At 36.2% G+C, this 14,795-nt stretch overlaps 2 protein-coding genes and 1 pseudogene across 2 annotated transcripts; 2 read left to right on the top strand and 1 right to left on the bottom strand.

The window, feature by feature from the left end:
* The first annotated feature begins 381 nt into the window (after positions 1-381).
* LOC132624839 (protein DOG1-like 3) lies at positions 382-3,433 on the top strand. Its single transcript, XM_060339564.1, has one exon. It carries the CDS (start codon positions 538-540, stop codon positions 1,372-1,374), a length of 837 nt encoding a protein of 278 aa, XP_060195547.1. The 5' UTR covers positions 382-537; the 3' UTR covers positions 1,375-3,433.
* Positions 3,434-5,260: 1,827 nt separating this feature from the next.
* Positions 5,261-7,719, top strand: LOC132624838 (uncharacterized). Its single transcript, XM_060339563.1, has 2 exons — positions 5,261-7,172; positions 7,499-7,719. Exon 1 carries the CDS (start codon positions 5,957-5,959, stop codon positions 6,836-6,838), a length of 882 nt encoding a protein of 293 aa, XP_060195546.1. The 5' UTR covers positions 5,261-5,956; the 3' UTR covers positions 6,839-7,172; positions 7,499-7,719.
* A 5,990-nt stretch (positions 7,720-13,709) lies between these two features.
* Positions 13,710-14,795, bottom strand: LOC132623468 (protein DOG1-like 3; annotated as a pseudogene).

Below are 14,795 nucleotides of genomic sequence, written 5' to 3' on the forward strand. Positions count from 1 at the left end.
AGATCAATTGATCAAATACTATTAGAATATTATGTCTCTTTAGTATGTTTTTCTTTGCTATCCGATTTATCGCGTTTAAGGTTTGCATATTATTAGCTTCCGCATGACGCCCGGATTATTTTGATACCAACAAGAATAAGGTAGGTCCATATGTAAGCTCGTATTGAAAATCTAAAATAAATAAATAAAATCATCTTACTTCTAATAGTTTTAAACTTTTATATTATAGTATGTTCATGCAAGATAACAGGGATGATTCTGTTAGTTAACATCTCTTTTCGAACAAAACTATACACGGTGCTATACTATGCATACAATTTTTTTTTGGTTTGGTTAAGTCACGAGTTCCCGAGGTAATTATGAATGCAAACAAAACCTTTTTGGTCTTTTTCACTATAAAGATCTGAAATCCTAAACCGGGAAAAGACAAAGAAGTTAAAAACACGGTCCTTGTTAGGAAAACAAGATTGGATATTCCCAATCCCAAATTTTATCAACTTTATAAATACTCATAGATCATTCACAAAGCAAAGTAAGATGACTTCCCCCAATGTAAGTGATCAAGAAGCTCAACACTTGTGCTTTCAAGAATGGATGAAGCTCCAACAACAAGGTCTGTTGGAGCTCATCCACGCCCTCCACAACTCCTCCTCCTCCTCCAGCACCCCTAGCGCTAGTGCTAGTTGCACTAGCGCTATCAACGACTTCAAGCTAAAACAACTCATTGAGAAATCCATCAAACACTTCCAAGACTATATCGACAAACGCAGACATTTTGCACATAACGATGTCACTGCATACCTTGCTCCCACTTGGTGCACCACGTTAGAAAGCTCCATGCTCTGGATCTCTGGATGCCGGCCTTCCAGCTACATCCGGCTAGTTTACGCGATTAGTGGCAAAGAACTTGAATCCTATATCTCAGACTATCTCCAAGGCGAGAGATCTGGAAACCTCTGCGACTTCTCAACCATGCAGCTGAATTCAGTCGATGAGTTACAGAAAAAGACGATAAGGCAAGAAAACCAATTGTCAAATAAGCTCGCCAGCTTGCAGGAGGAAGTAGCTGATCAGCCAATCGCCATTATCGCCAATGAAGTGGGAAATCTTGATGAAATGTGTCGTGAAGCAGAGAAGGCCCTTGATAAACATGCAAGGTGTTTAGTGACTCTTGTAGAAGAAGCTGATAAGCTGAGGATGGAGACTTTGAAGGAGCTGGTGATGAACATATTGAGTCCACTTCAAGCTGTGAAATTTCTGATAGCTAGCAAGAATCTCCATCTTTGTATCAATGCTTGGGGTAAAACAAGAGATCAGCAGCATGGGAGGAAGGGAGGGACAACAGAGAGAGAAGCATGTCCAACTTTATCTTGAGAAATAGAATAAAGGAGTCAAAATGCTTATGTATATGTACATATATGGAATAATGTTTAGCTGGTACTGAATCTGTATTATTTTTACTGCCTTTGTAATTTCTTTTAGTCTTTTATGTAAATTTCAATGATTGTGTGACTAAGCATGAAGATTAAAAAGATGTTGATCTGATGATACTCCAATAACTTTCTTAACAAGCAAATCTCAAAATAGAGATAGAAAGTAATTCTTTTGAAATGTTTGACATGCTATATATCAGCAAAAGTAAAAATTTTGAACATCTCAAATTAATACTATCACATTTTTGAAATTTGATACCTCATCCGCCAACGGGGGGATAAACACGAAACACCTCCAAATTTCTCAAATTGCCGAGAAACACAAAATAATATGACAACAAAAGTAATAGTAGAAAGAATGATGGCTTTGTCTTTTTCTGCATATAAATTCATATATAGAATCTTAGTTTTAACTACTGAAGTTGGAATCTTTTGCAGGTTTACTTATTCTAACTTGTCCATAATCCTTTCTAAAGTTAATTATCTCATATACTGATATGAGTAGTGTGCAGTTTTACAAACACTAACCTCGGATGGAATATTAATTTCAGAGGGGAATTGCAATGACTGCGAACTAGAGAGGACATGCATCTTACTTCACCAAATATGGATTTACTCTACAATTGCAACAAGAAAGACAACACATGTTGGAAGGGCAAGAAAGATGCTATCTTTACAGTCAAATCAGGCTGCATCCTTTTGCTCAGTACACAGCCCCTAACAAAGAGGACTACACATTTGCAGCAGATGCTCTCTATGTGAAGAGCAACTACAGAAAACAAACCACCTATTTCTGCATTGCAAATTACTGCACAATTGCTGGACATGGTTTTTTTTAACTTTTTGGCCTAAAATGACCATGCCTAGAGATGGACCGGAGCTTCTACAAAGCTGGCATATATAGGGTGGGGTTGAGCCATTGAGGGGCATACATTCAAGACTCTAGATTGCAATTTCAGCAACAATTAGGTGTAAATTACTTACACCGTGTAATATATATATAGGGTAAAAACTTGCTTCAATTAAGCTTCTAACTGCTTCTTAAACTATTTTTTGTACTGTCAAGAAAGTATACTTAACTCTTGCTTATACTTTGGATGCAAAAGATGAAAAGAACCATGTTATATTTATACCAACTTCTTGGGCCTTTGTTGTTTAAACTTTTTCTCTGAGCGTGAACATAGATTATACTCGAAAGGAAAGAAAGTAGAATACCCGTCTGTAATGGTTTGTGTTAACTTCTTGTTTTTGGAATGTCATTTTTCAACAAAAATTAAAAGTTTTAATTTTGGATGGGATAATTTTATTCATAAACAACAGCATATAATTGCAGCTCTTTAAAAAACTGTTAGTCACATTTTCAAATTATTATGGGGATGTAAGTTTGATCCAGGGACATAGTACTAGAGAATAATTTTCAAACTACTCGAGAAAATCTTTGAACAGTGGAAAACAGAGAGGGGGAAGGAGGTGAAATTGAAAAAAAAAGCAAAAGTCATACATAGCCCCTTAAACTTTACTACATTTTCTTTTAGAGTACCTAAACCGAGGGTTGTACCTATTGGGTACCTAAATCAGTCCGAATTTGCACCATTTAGACACCTTTTTTACAATCAGCAAAAAATATAAAATGTGTGTATTACACTCGCGATGACATATCAAAATGACCAATTAAATGATGACATGTGGCAAATTAGTCCAAAAAATTATTAAAAAAGGAATTGAGTTTTAAAAAAAAAAAAACAAAAAAAAAAACTTAAACCCTAATCCTAAGCTAACCAGCCGCCACCCACTCAAACCCTTCCCCTGCTATCCCATCGAACCCACCCCACCAAACCCCTCCCTTTCCCTTTACCATCAGAATCCCCAGCCATTGCAATCCCACAGTAGGAACCAACCACTTTACCTTCCTCATTCCATTTCTCAATTGTAACCTTCCTCTCCATTCCATTTTTCATTGGTACGAGGAAGAAGACTGAGATTTTTGCTGGAAAAAATTAAAGAGTTCCTACCAATTTCGCCGGAAAAGATGGAGTCACGCCAGAATTTTTTTGATTCCCATATCTGATTTTCTTTTATGTTGAGGATTGAACCTCGCCGGAAAAAATGAAATTTCACCAGGGAAAATTATAGTACCCAAATCTAATATTTCTTTTACTTGGAGAGAAAATAAGGGAAATGAGTTTGAGTTTAAAAGTATAATTGGAGAGAGAGGAAAATAATGGAGGGAGAGAGGTCACCCTCATGGCTTTGAAAATTATCAAAGTGGCAGTGATGATGATTTTTTTCCTATTTTCTGGGCAAACTAATTCGGGCCTGTGATTGAGAAGTTTCTCTCACAAATTATTTTTATAGAAAGAATCAAAAGAAACAAAAAATAAAAAACAAAAAAAAATTGTAGAAGAGAAGCAGTGGTGGAGAAGACGAAGAGGGGTGAGGGGAGCTCACTGAAGTAGGGTTGTTCAAAATCGAACCGCCACCGATAACCCAACCGTAAAATTGGCTTATTGGCTTATTGGTAGTGGGCTGTCGGATTAGCGGTTGGGGAATGGATTAAAATTTTGTAGTTAACGACTTATCGGTGCGGGGGCGGATTACACAATTTTCTTATTGGGCAAACCGTTAACCCGTTAAGAATTTATCATATTTATATTTTTACCCCTAAACATATAAAATATGTATTGTAAACCTAAAACACTAAAATCTAAAGCTAAAACACTAAAGTGAAAAGTCTGAACCATCAGTAATTATCTTCGGTAAACTCTTCCATTAACCATAAATTATTATTATTATTATTATTATTATTATTATTACTATTATTATATTTTGTGTTGGAAGTTACTATTGCAATAATTGTGGTTCCAGAGAAAGGTGGCGAAGTGATCACCATCGGAAGGTTTGAGATTAAACTTGTGAATTCTTTACTGTTAAGTCTTGCCCTGTGGCTATGGGGCTTAATTGACTTCCTAGTTGTTAAATTATGAATAAAACGTTTGTCTTTCAAGGCAAAAAAAAAAGTAGTTACGTAATTTAACCGATACACCGCCCGATAACCGTCCGATAATTGCTAACCCGATACCGAACCAACCGATATCTTATCGGTTGGCTAGCGGATTAGTACTTTTAAAAGCCGATAACTGTTAAACCAAATCGTTAAGCGTAGTTATCTGCCCAATCCGCCCGATAAGCGGCCCTACACTGAAGTGATGGGCTGCTGTCCAGTTCTTAGTCTTTTTTTTTTTTTTAATTTAAGTTATATTTTAAAAGAGGTAAGCTTTCAACAATAAAAAAAAAACTAGTATTGAAGAGCACTTCACGCGTCCGAGGAGAGTGCATTTCACTTTTTTTTGCCACATCAGCAAAAAGTATTTATGTGATATAAATTCGGATTGATTTAGGTACCCAATAGGTACAACTGTCGGATTAGGTATCCAGGAGGAAGAGATGACTTATAAAAAATGATTAAATTAGTTAAAATATTTAAAATGCTTAGTAAGTTTGATTTGACCCTACCCCCCCCCCCCCCCCCCCCCCCCCAAACAAACCAAACAAGCAATATGACATCTGGGCCAAACATGGCCATTACGGCAAATTGCATGATGTTTGAACTGTGAAATTGTTTCTCTCATAACTTTTCACAATTTGATCTTAGAGAATAAAAATTAAGTAAATTCTTTTCAAATTAGGTTCACAATGCTGCTAAAAAGTGATTTTCAGTATTTTAAAATGCAGAACTAATGAATTTTTCGCATAAACCAAAATCATGAAAACTTTACATATTAAGAATTACAGAATTAGAGAATAATTCTGAAGAAGCAGCATACCAATTGCGGCCGATTAGAAAGGTGTTGTGTCAATGCCAATCGCAGCAGCAGTCCTCGAATTCATGCCATAAAGTATTAGCAAGCAAAATCGAGATCAAGAAAAAAAGGCACAAACCGATGAAGATACAGAGATGAAGATGCAGAAAGTATGAGAAACATGGTGTTGTCAAAATATTTGATATGGATCAATATGGATCAGTTGACTGGTCTTTCTTTTAATGGGCTGATCTGGACATTGGGCTTCCATTTAAATAAAGAAGATTGGGCTTCTGTGTACTGTGTCAAATGACCAGCCCATTTGTCCACAAATCTGAATTTTTCTTTTACCCTTTGAACATTTACATAGTATTTTTCTCTTTCTAGAAACAATGAGGTGTACAAATTTTTTGTTAGAGGTACAATGACCTGTACAGAGTTTGTTAGAGGTCATTGTCTAGGTATAGATAATTAATTTCTAGTCCTAGGACATTTGAATATTTGCACAACAAGTGGCTAAAACACTTGTATAAATACTTGTAAATACTGTTCATCAAAGACATAGAAAATTTCTCTAAATTTCAGCTTTCTAAATTCCATTATGGTATCAAAGCATTAAATTTTCTCAAAGATCCAGATCTGTTTTCATCTCTCAAAACCTTCATATATTATACAGATCTGTTTTCATCTCTCAAAACCTTAATATACTATACTCTCTAGCCAATGGCAGGAACAGATCCAGTAACTCAAATCACAGCACCTTCACAAATTGATTCTAACGATCCTCTCTACATTCACTCATCAGACTCCCCTGGTATGAGCTTGGTAAACTTCATCTTCGATGGAAGAGGTTTTCAAGGTTGGAGAAGGACTATTCTAATTGCACTTTCAGCCAAGAACAAGCTTGGGTTCATCAATGGGACCTGCAAGATGCCAGACCCAGATTCATCAGGTTTCCATGCATGGAATAGGTGCAATGATATGGTAACTTCTTGGCTGCTTAATTCTCTATCAAAAGACATAGCAGATAGTGTAATTTACTCAAAAACTGCTAAGGACTTATACACAGATCTAGAGCAAAGGTTTGGACAATCAAATGGTGCTAAGTTGTTTCATTTGCAAAAGGAACTAAGTGATATAGTTCAGGGAAACACTGATGTTGCAGGATATTACACCAAGATTAAGAGGCTTTGGGATGAGCTAGACTCTTTAAACGCGGATAACAAGTGCAACTGTAATTGCACCTGTGGAGGTAAAGATAAGCTAAACAAATGTCTGAAAGATGAAAGGCTAATCAAGTTTCTAATGGGGTTAAATGATACTTATAGCTCAGCTAGAAGCAACATTCTCATGCTTAAACCTTTGCCTAACCTAAACCATGCTTACTCACTACTCTTGCAAGATGAGAATCAAAGGGAATCCTATGTTAATGCAAATGGATACACTGGATCCTCATCTTTCATGGCAGGAAAACAAGCAAACATGAATGCTAACACAGATAACCAAGCTTATGCTGTCAATCAAGTCTATGCAGGACATAAAAACAGAGGAACAAATCAAGGAGCATGGGAAAACAGGCCACAACAAAGGTTCCAAGTTAAGTAAAATAACTTGTACTGTACCTATTGCAAAAAGACAAATCACACTAAGGAAGGTTGCTACAGGCTCATTGGGTTTCCTTCTGATTTCAAATTCACCAAGGGTAAGAAATTTCAACAACCTGCAGCAAAAAGCAATTCTGTGTCAGTTGATGAAACTGAAGGGATGAACAAAATGATGCATGCTAACACAAGCATGGCAAACAATCCAAACCATTACTTGACTGATGAAGAATACAATGAGGCTGTTCTTCACTACAGAGGAAAGAAGATGGCAGAAACTCCAACTTCTGGGACAACATCTGAGTCTATAGCACATGGAAATGTTAATGCAGCTGCTGGTATATCTTACACCCTCTCTTTTACAGTATTAGCTACCAAAAATTCTAGCTACTGGATCATAGATTCAGGGGCATCTGAGCACATGTGCTTCAATTGTAAAGTTTTCAAATCTTTGATTCCTCTATCCAGTCCTATGTTTATCATCTTGCCAAATCTATCTAAAATCAGTATCACTCACAAAGGGAGCATCACTATATTTGCAGATATGATTCTTGAAAATGTTTTATATGTACCCTCTTTCAAATACAACCTTCTGTCAGTTGACAAGTTTGTTAAACAGTTTCAATCAATTCTTCTATTCACACCAATTGGTTGTCTTTTGCAGGCCCCTTTTATGAAGAGGGCTCAAGTTTTTGGTGAATCTAAGGATGGGCTATTCCTTCTTCAACCTGATAGGACCACTAGTAGTTTTTGTTCTAAGGGCAGCAGCAATGTAGTAGTTTCAGAAAAAGTTTCTAATTCAGTTTCAGTTTCATTTTCTGTTCCCATTTCCATTCAATCAAAATCTGATGTAATTCTATGGCACAAAAGATTGGGGCATTTGCCTTTCCATGCAATGAAATACATTGGTACTTTTAAATTTCCATCTATGTCTACATGTACTTGTGATGTTTGTCCCATGGCAAGACAATCTAGGATGTCCTTTCCTATAAGTCACATTAAGTCCAAGAGAATTTTTGAATTGATTCATATAGACACTTGGGGACCTTATAAAGAACCAACACATGATGGTTTTAAGTATTTCCTTACTATTGTTGATGATTATAGTAGAGGTACTTGGACTCACTTGTTGAAAACTAAGAGTAATGCTTTTCCTGTTTTGAAAAATTTTCTGTCTATGGTGGAGAGACAATTCAATGTAAAAGTAAAAATTATAAGGTCTGATAATGCTTTTGAATTAGGAAAAAGTGCAGTAGCTTCAGAATTTCTATCCTCAGAAGGTATAATTCATCAAACATGCTGTGTTTCTACTCCACAACAAAATGGAGTTGTGGAGAGAAAACACAGGCATTTACTAGAAGTCTCTAGGGCATTGTATTTCCAATCCAAAGTTCCTATAAAATATTGGGGTGAGTGTTTGTTGACAGCCACACATCTTATTAATAGAATACCCTCCAAGGTTTTAAGAGGAAAAACTCCCTATCAGGCACTGTTTCAAAGCAAACCTGCCTATGAGAGACTGAAAGTTTTTGGCTGCCTTGTTTATGTCTCTACTTTGGCCTGTAATAGAGGGAAGTTTGAGCCTAGAGCTAAAGCTTGTGTATTCCTTGGATACCCAGAAACTCAAAAAGGGTACAAATGTTTAGACTTGAACACTAAGAAATTGCTTGTATCAAGAGATGTGCATTTTCATGAAAATATCTTTCCCTTTGCTTCTAGTTCACATTCTCAGCCCACAATTTTTCCAACCTTCCCTCTTTTTACCAAAACACATGATGTTACATCTAGCCCCCTTTACACTACACCTATTCCACCTATGCCAGATCATGATGATATTCCTAATAATCATTCTACTCCTACCAGTCCCAATAGTACAACACCTAGTCCTTCTAATCTCACATCCACATCTCCACAACAGTTCTCACCTAACAGCTCTAGTTATAACTCACCCCATGCATCACAAGATAACCACCTCAATTCTACTTCTCCCAATTTGGCACACCATAACATAAATGCTGACCCTAACTCCTCCTCTTTACCTTCACCTGTTACACTACCTTCACCTGTTACACTACCTAGAAGGACCACTAGAATCACTCAAAGACCAGCTTATCTAAAAGATTATGAATGTGATGATGTTATCCTCACAAATGTAACTAGAGCTTGTTTTACCACTCCAGTACAACCATCCACTCTCTCTTTTTCAGCCTTGTCTTTTCAGAACCAAAACATACTCAGCTCTATTTCCCAGATTTCAGAACCTAACAGTTTCTCAGAGGCTGAGAATCACCCAGGTTGGAAAGCAGCCATGAACAAAGAAATTGAGGCTCTAGAGAACAACAAGACTTGGGATGTAGTTATCCTACCACCTGGCAAGAAAGCTTTGCCATGCAAATGGGTCTACAAAGTCAAGCATCTATCAGATGGAACTATCGAGAGACTAAAGGCCAGGCTGGTTGTTAGAGGTGACATTCAACAACAGGGGATTGACTATAATGAGACTTTTTCCCCTGTTGTTAAGATGACTACCATAAGATGTTTACTTGCAGTGGCAGTTAAGAAAAATTGGCCTATTTATCAACTAGATGTGAACAACGCTTTTCTACATGGGGATTTACATGAGGAAGTTTACATGAAATTCCCCAGAGGTTTGACTGCTCCAAGTCCCCAACATGTTTGCAAACTCAGAAAATCAATTTATGGCTTAAAGCAAGCTTCACGACAATGGTATGCTCGGCTTGCTGGTGCTTTAAGCTTCAAAGGTTTCTCATCATCGCTAAATGACTACTCTTTATTTTTTAAAGTATCAGATGACTATGTTACTCTAATTGCAGTCTATGTAGATGACATTATAATCACTGGCAATCACTCACACGAAATTTCAGAGCTCAAGAATTTTCTTAATTCTGAGTTTTGCATCAAGGATCTGGGTATTTTGCATTATTTTCTCGGTATTGAAATCATTAGGGAAAAACAGGGTTTGATTATGAGTCAGAGAAAGTTTACCATTGAGCTATTATCAGAATATGATTGTTCGCATTTGGGGAAGATCTCTTCACCTTTGGATCCATCTGTCAAATTAAGGACAGATTCCAGTCCTCTACTTGATGATCCCACTTTGTATCGACGACTTGTGGGTAAGTTGAATTATCTCACCCACACGCGCCCGGATCTTTCCTTTGCAGTCTTGATTCTCAGCCAGTATATGCAAAGCCCTCGCCTTGCTCATTATTCAGCTGCTCTTAGAGTTTTGCGATATCTTCAAGAAAATCCAGGTCAAGGTCTTCTCATGTCTTCTAACCCATCTTTCACTTTGCTCGCATTTTGTGACGCCGACTGGGCTTCTTGCCCAGACTCCCGACGGTCTGTAAGTGGGTTCTACATCAGTTTAGGGGGTTCACCTATTTCCTGGAAATCGAAAAAACAAACATCAGTGTCACTTTCATCCGCAGAAGCGGAATATCGTTCTATGAGGAGAGTTACATCAGAAATTACCTGGTTGACCCGCCTTCTAACAGATCTAACGGTCCCACCATCTTTGCCGGTTGAAGTTCACTCCGACAGCCAAGCAGCTCTTCATATAGCTCGCAATCCGGTGTTCCACGAGCGTACTAAGCACGTGGAGCTGGATTGTCACTTTGTACGGCAACAATTCCTCTCCGGGCTCATTTCTCTCAATTTTGTTCCATCGGCAGCACAACTCGCGGATTTCTTCACCAAACCTCTATCAGGGATTTCGCACCGCTCAGCCTTAGACAAGTTGGGGGTTGTCCCACTCCCCTCCAACTTGAGGAGGGGTATTAGCAAGCAAAATCGAGATCAAGAAAAAAAGGCACAAACCGATGAAGATACAGAGATGAAGATACAGAGATGAAGATGCAGAAAGTATGAGAAACATGGTGTTGTCAAAATATTTGATATGGATCAATATGGATCAGTTGACTGGTCTTTCTTTTAATGGGCTGATCTGGACATTGGGCTTCCATTTAAATAAAGAAGATTGGGCTTCTGTGTACTGTGTCAAATGACCAGCCCATTTGTCCACAAATCTGAATTTTTCTTTTACCCTTTGAACATTTACATAGTATTTTTCTCTTTCTAGAAACAATGAGGTGTACAAATTTTTTGTTAGAGGTCATTGTCTAGGTATAGATAATTAATTTCTAGTCCTAGGACATTTGAATATTTGCACAATAAGTGGCTAAAACACTTGTATAAATACTTGTAAATACTGTTCATCAAAGACATAGAAAATTTCTCTAAATTTCAGCTTTCTAAATTCCATTATAAAGAGATTGGGGATTTTGGTTTGCTCGTGGAAACAAATACACTGGTAGAAAGCATGAAAATTGGAGTCGTATTTGGACATGAATACAAATTAGAGTTGTTTTTAAATTTTTGTGATTGATTTGGAGTGAAAATTATTTTTTGAAGTTTTTCGAATTCCAAAAAATATTCAAGTTGAATTTCGGATAGTTGTAATAATTTTATGTCCAAATAATTTTTTAAAATAAAATTTCGGAAAAAAGCAAAACTATCCATGTCCAAACAGTTACTTAGTAAAAAATTGAAAATTACATGAGATGTCAATTAAAGTTTAGCAACTATTTCAATTGAAGTTGAAAAGTGATCATTTTTAATACGAAAATAAAATTTGAATGATACCCCTATTAAAATTAGAAACAACTCTAGCATATGGTGTTAGATTCGAGACTTTGACAAGTATAATTCCAGCACAATGTATGGGGTTCGAAAATTTGGTGGTGTTTCAAATTCCACAAAACTTCATAGAGTTCAAACTTTTCAAATTGACAAAAGGTTCAAACATCAGTAAAAGTTTTATGAAGTTCTTTTTTTCATGTTATAACCAAGGATATTATATATTTTTGTTAAAAAAATTATTTATGCATTAAAAAGTTCATTTTTTTTTAATAATAGAAGGATATTGTAGATTCTTTTCCCATCGTTAAAACTAAATTTGAGAAGGAAAAAGAGAGGGGCCAACTTTCCTTTCTCAAAATTTCCCCACCCCACCCCTTCCCTGCCCAACCCACACAAACGCAAATGGACTTTGACAGTTTGACTCTTATTCATAGCTGAGACTCTGGCATGCCTTCTTGATTGTAATGTTTCCTAGTGTTTCCAGTTTTTGTAAGTTCTTGTTTAACTAAACCCTGTTGTTGTTTTTTTAATGCTTAAGTAAGGTTTAGAAATGTGTTTATTGCGTCTTGCTGATGGAAATGTAATTGCGTCTACTGCCAATTGGTTGATGTTTTACTCTTTGATGTTTATGTGGTTAGATTTGCAAATTGGCTATTGAGACCATATAGTTGCACGAGTTAGGCTTCTATCGTGATTTCATTGTTTGCTTTGACTTCAAAGTAGTTCATGTTTGTAGTTCTGACATAAACACTTACTTTTAAGTTACACATTGAAACTCGTTGTTTCCGATCATTGAGGATTTAATAATTGTTCGACATTCTAATCTTTGAGGTTTTAATAATTGTTCGGCATTCTTTTCTTCTAAGAATTTTGAATATGTGGGTCTTTCAATTGGTAATGGGGTTGTGTAGGAATGATTAAATTGATTTTGAATTTTTAGAATTTAGGATGAATATACTAATTGTATGCCATAGAAAGCAATACAGTTGAACTCTATTAGAGTAGATTCTCAAATTTTAATGCAAATGCCATTCCATAGAACACTCATTGTCTATTAAGAGTCCGTTTGGCCTACCGGCTAAAAACTGTTTAATTTGAGAATGTTTTTTTTTTTAAAGTACTTTTAGTGAGAAGCAGTTTGTGTTTGACTAATTCATTTGAAAAGTGCTTTTGATTGCTTTTAATAAGCAGATTGTGTTTGACTATTATTCTTAAAAAGGTGCTTTTGAGTGTCAAATTACGAAAAAGGACAAGTATGAATGAACATTAATATCAAGATTATTTTACAGAGAGAAACTATTTTGAATATCTATTATGAAAAGTTCTACTTTATTTAATTAAAATTTAAATGTACATATTAAAATTTTCAATTATTATAATACATAGATTAAAAAAAATTAAATATTGATATAATACCAACACGGTGATTTAAATATACTAGAAAACTACAACCATAATAATATTTAAAATCATTCCACAAATTAAAATTCAACATAAAGAATTATTAATTAGAAATTAATGGATTAATTAGGGATATACTTGGTAAATATTTATTTATGATAAGAATATTTTTGTCTTGAGAAAAATGCTTCTGCTTCTGCTTTTTTCAAGTAGCAGAAATTTTCTATTTCAGCCCAATCGCAGAAAAACTACTTATGCTTCTACTTAAAAACAGTTTTAATAAATGGCCAAACACCTCAAATATCTAAAAAAAAATGCCTTTTTTAAATAAATAAAAAAGAATTTTGACTTCAAAGCCGCTAGGCCAAACAGGCTCTAAAGCATGTTGCTTCACCAAAACGCAAGTGTAAGAACTAAGTTTGGCTACTAATAAACAAGAGATCAAGGCTACTTTTGGATAGACATGGAAACCAGGCTATGGTCTGCCGGTGTATGTGTATCATTGTGGAATGAGCTATTCTAGTGCTAAATGTTGGATATGGAGTGTTTTATCAAGGGAGAATAAGATGGCGTAGATTGCTAAATCTAATGTATTTAACTTTTTCAATAATTGTTGGTTTAAATTGGATGTAGTTGAAGTTGAGAGTGACAAAAGACAGGAATCCATGAACTAATTAATTAGGACTCTACTCCTGTAACTTGTCAAACAGAAAAATGAAGACTCTGCACCTTTAAGAATAGACTAGGAAAAGAAATAGACAATCTCTTTTGGAAAGCAAGACAATGAAATATGGATTAAACTGGGCAAGACACCTTGAATTCCCTCATTTAAAATATGGAAAGATCCTAGAATTTTTTAAATCCGATTGTAAACTTTTAACCTCTGCTTTTAGCTACCAATTAATATCGAACGGATTGGACCATTTATGACCGAGTTTCCCATTTTTCTTGAATGCATCCAACTATGTACTATCCGATCTCTTGTACATACAAGTTTTTATTACTACTAATTAGCAGAAAGATATTAAACTAATCTAATGTGTTGCTATGATGATGATCCCTCTTCTTGCCCCATTGTTGAAAACAGAGCCTCATCCTCTTGGCTGCTGCTAAGTACTCTACCGCTTGAACCGGTTCAAGTATGTTGAATACAATTTCCTTCAACGTCTTCATCCTCAACTGATCAGCTTCTTCCATTACACCTGCCATGTGTTGGCTATGTTCATCTAAAGCTTCATCTGCATTCTCAAACTGATAATGATGATCTCCCTCCTCATCATTCTTACTAGTATTAATTTTGCTGGCGAACGGTTGGTCCACAATATCTTCTTGCAAGCTAGCCAATGTTGAACAAGATTCCTCTCTTTTCTAATCGTCTCGCCTTGCAACTCGTCGAACTTGGTCATTTGTTGCGTCGTTAGGTCACCAATTCTTTTCCCCTCAAGGAAGTCAGTGAGATGGAATTGAATGTCCAACCCGCTGAGAGCGTATGCGAAACGTATGAAAGAAGAGGGTCTGCAACCAGCGCTCCATAATACCGAGTTCTCTAACGGGGTGCACGACGTGGGTGCGAAGAACGGTGACGCGTCGATTCGGCCTAGGCGGCTACGGTGGTTACTGTAGTCTTGAAAGTTGTTTATGATCTTTCCAATGAGCTCTTTTAGTTCTTCATCTTTTATTTGGCCGTTTCTCGCCTGAGCTGCAGCATGTTCAAGCTCTGTTATTTCTTCACGTTGAAGATTCATCCACGTCTCGTATAGTAATTCTTCCTCCTTTCGATCAGTTCTTGTGCTTGAAGTACTCGCCATTTAATTCTGTTTCCAAGAATATATTGAATCGGTATTTCCTTGGATTTGTTTACATTCATATCGAGAAATATCGGAAGCTAAATAGTCTAA

This window comes from Lycium barbarum, chromosome 12, assembly GCF_019175385.1.
Source record: "Lycium barbarum isolate Lr01 chromosome 12, ASM1917538v2, whole genome shotgun sequence".
Classification (NCBI taxonomy): Eukaryota; Viridiplantae; Streptophyta; class Magnoliopsida; order Solanales; family Solanaceae; genus Lycium; species Lycium barbarum.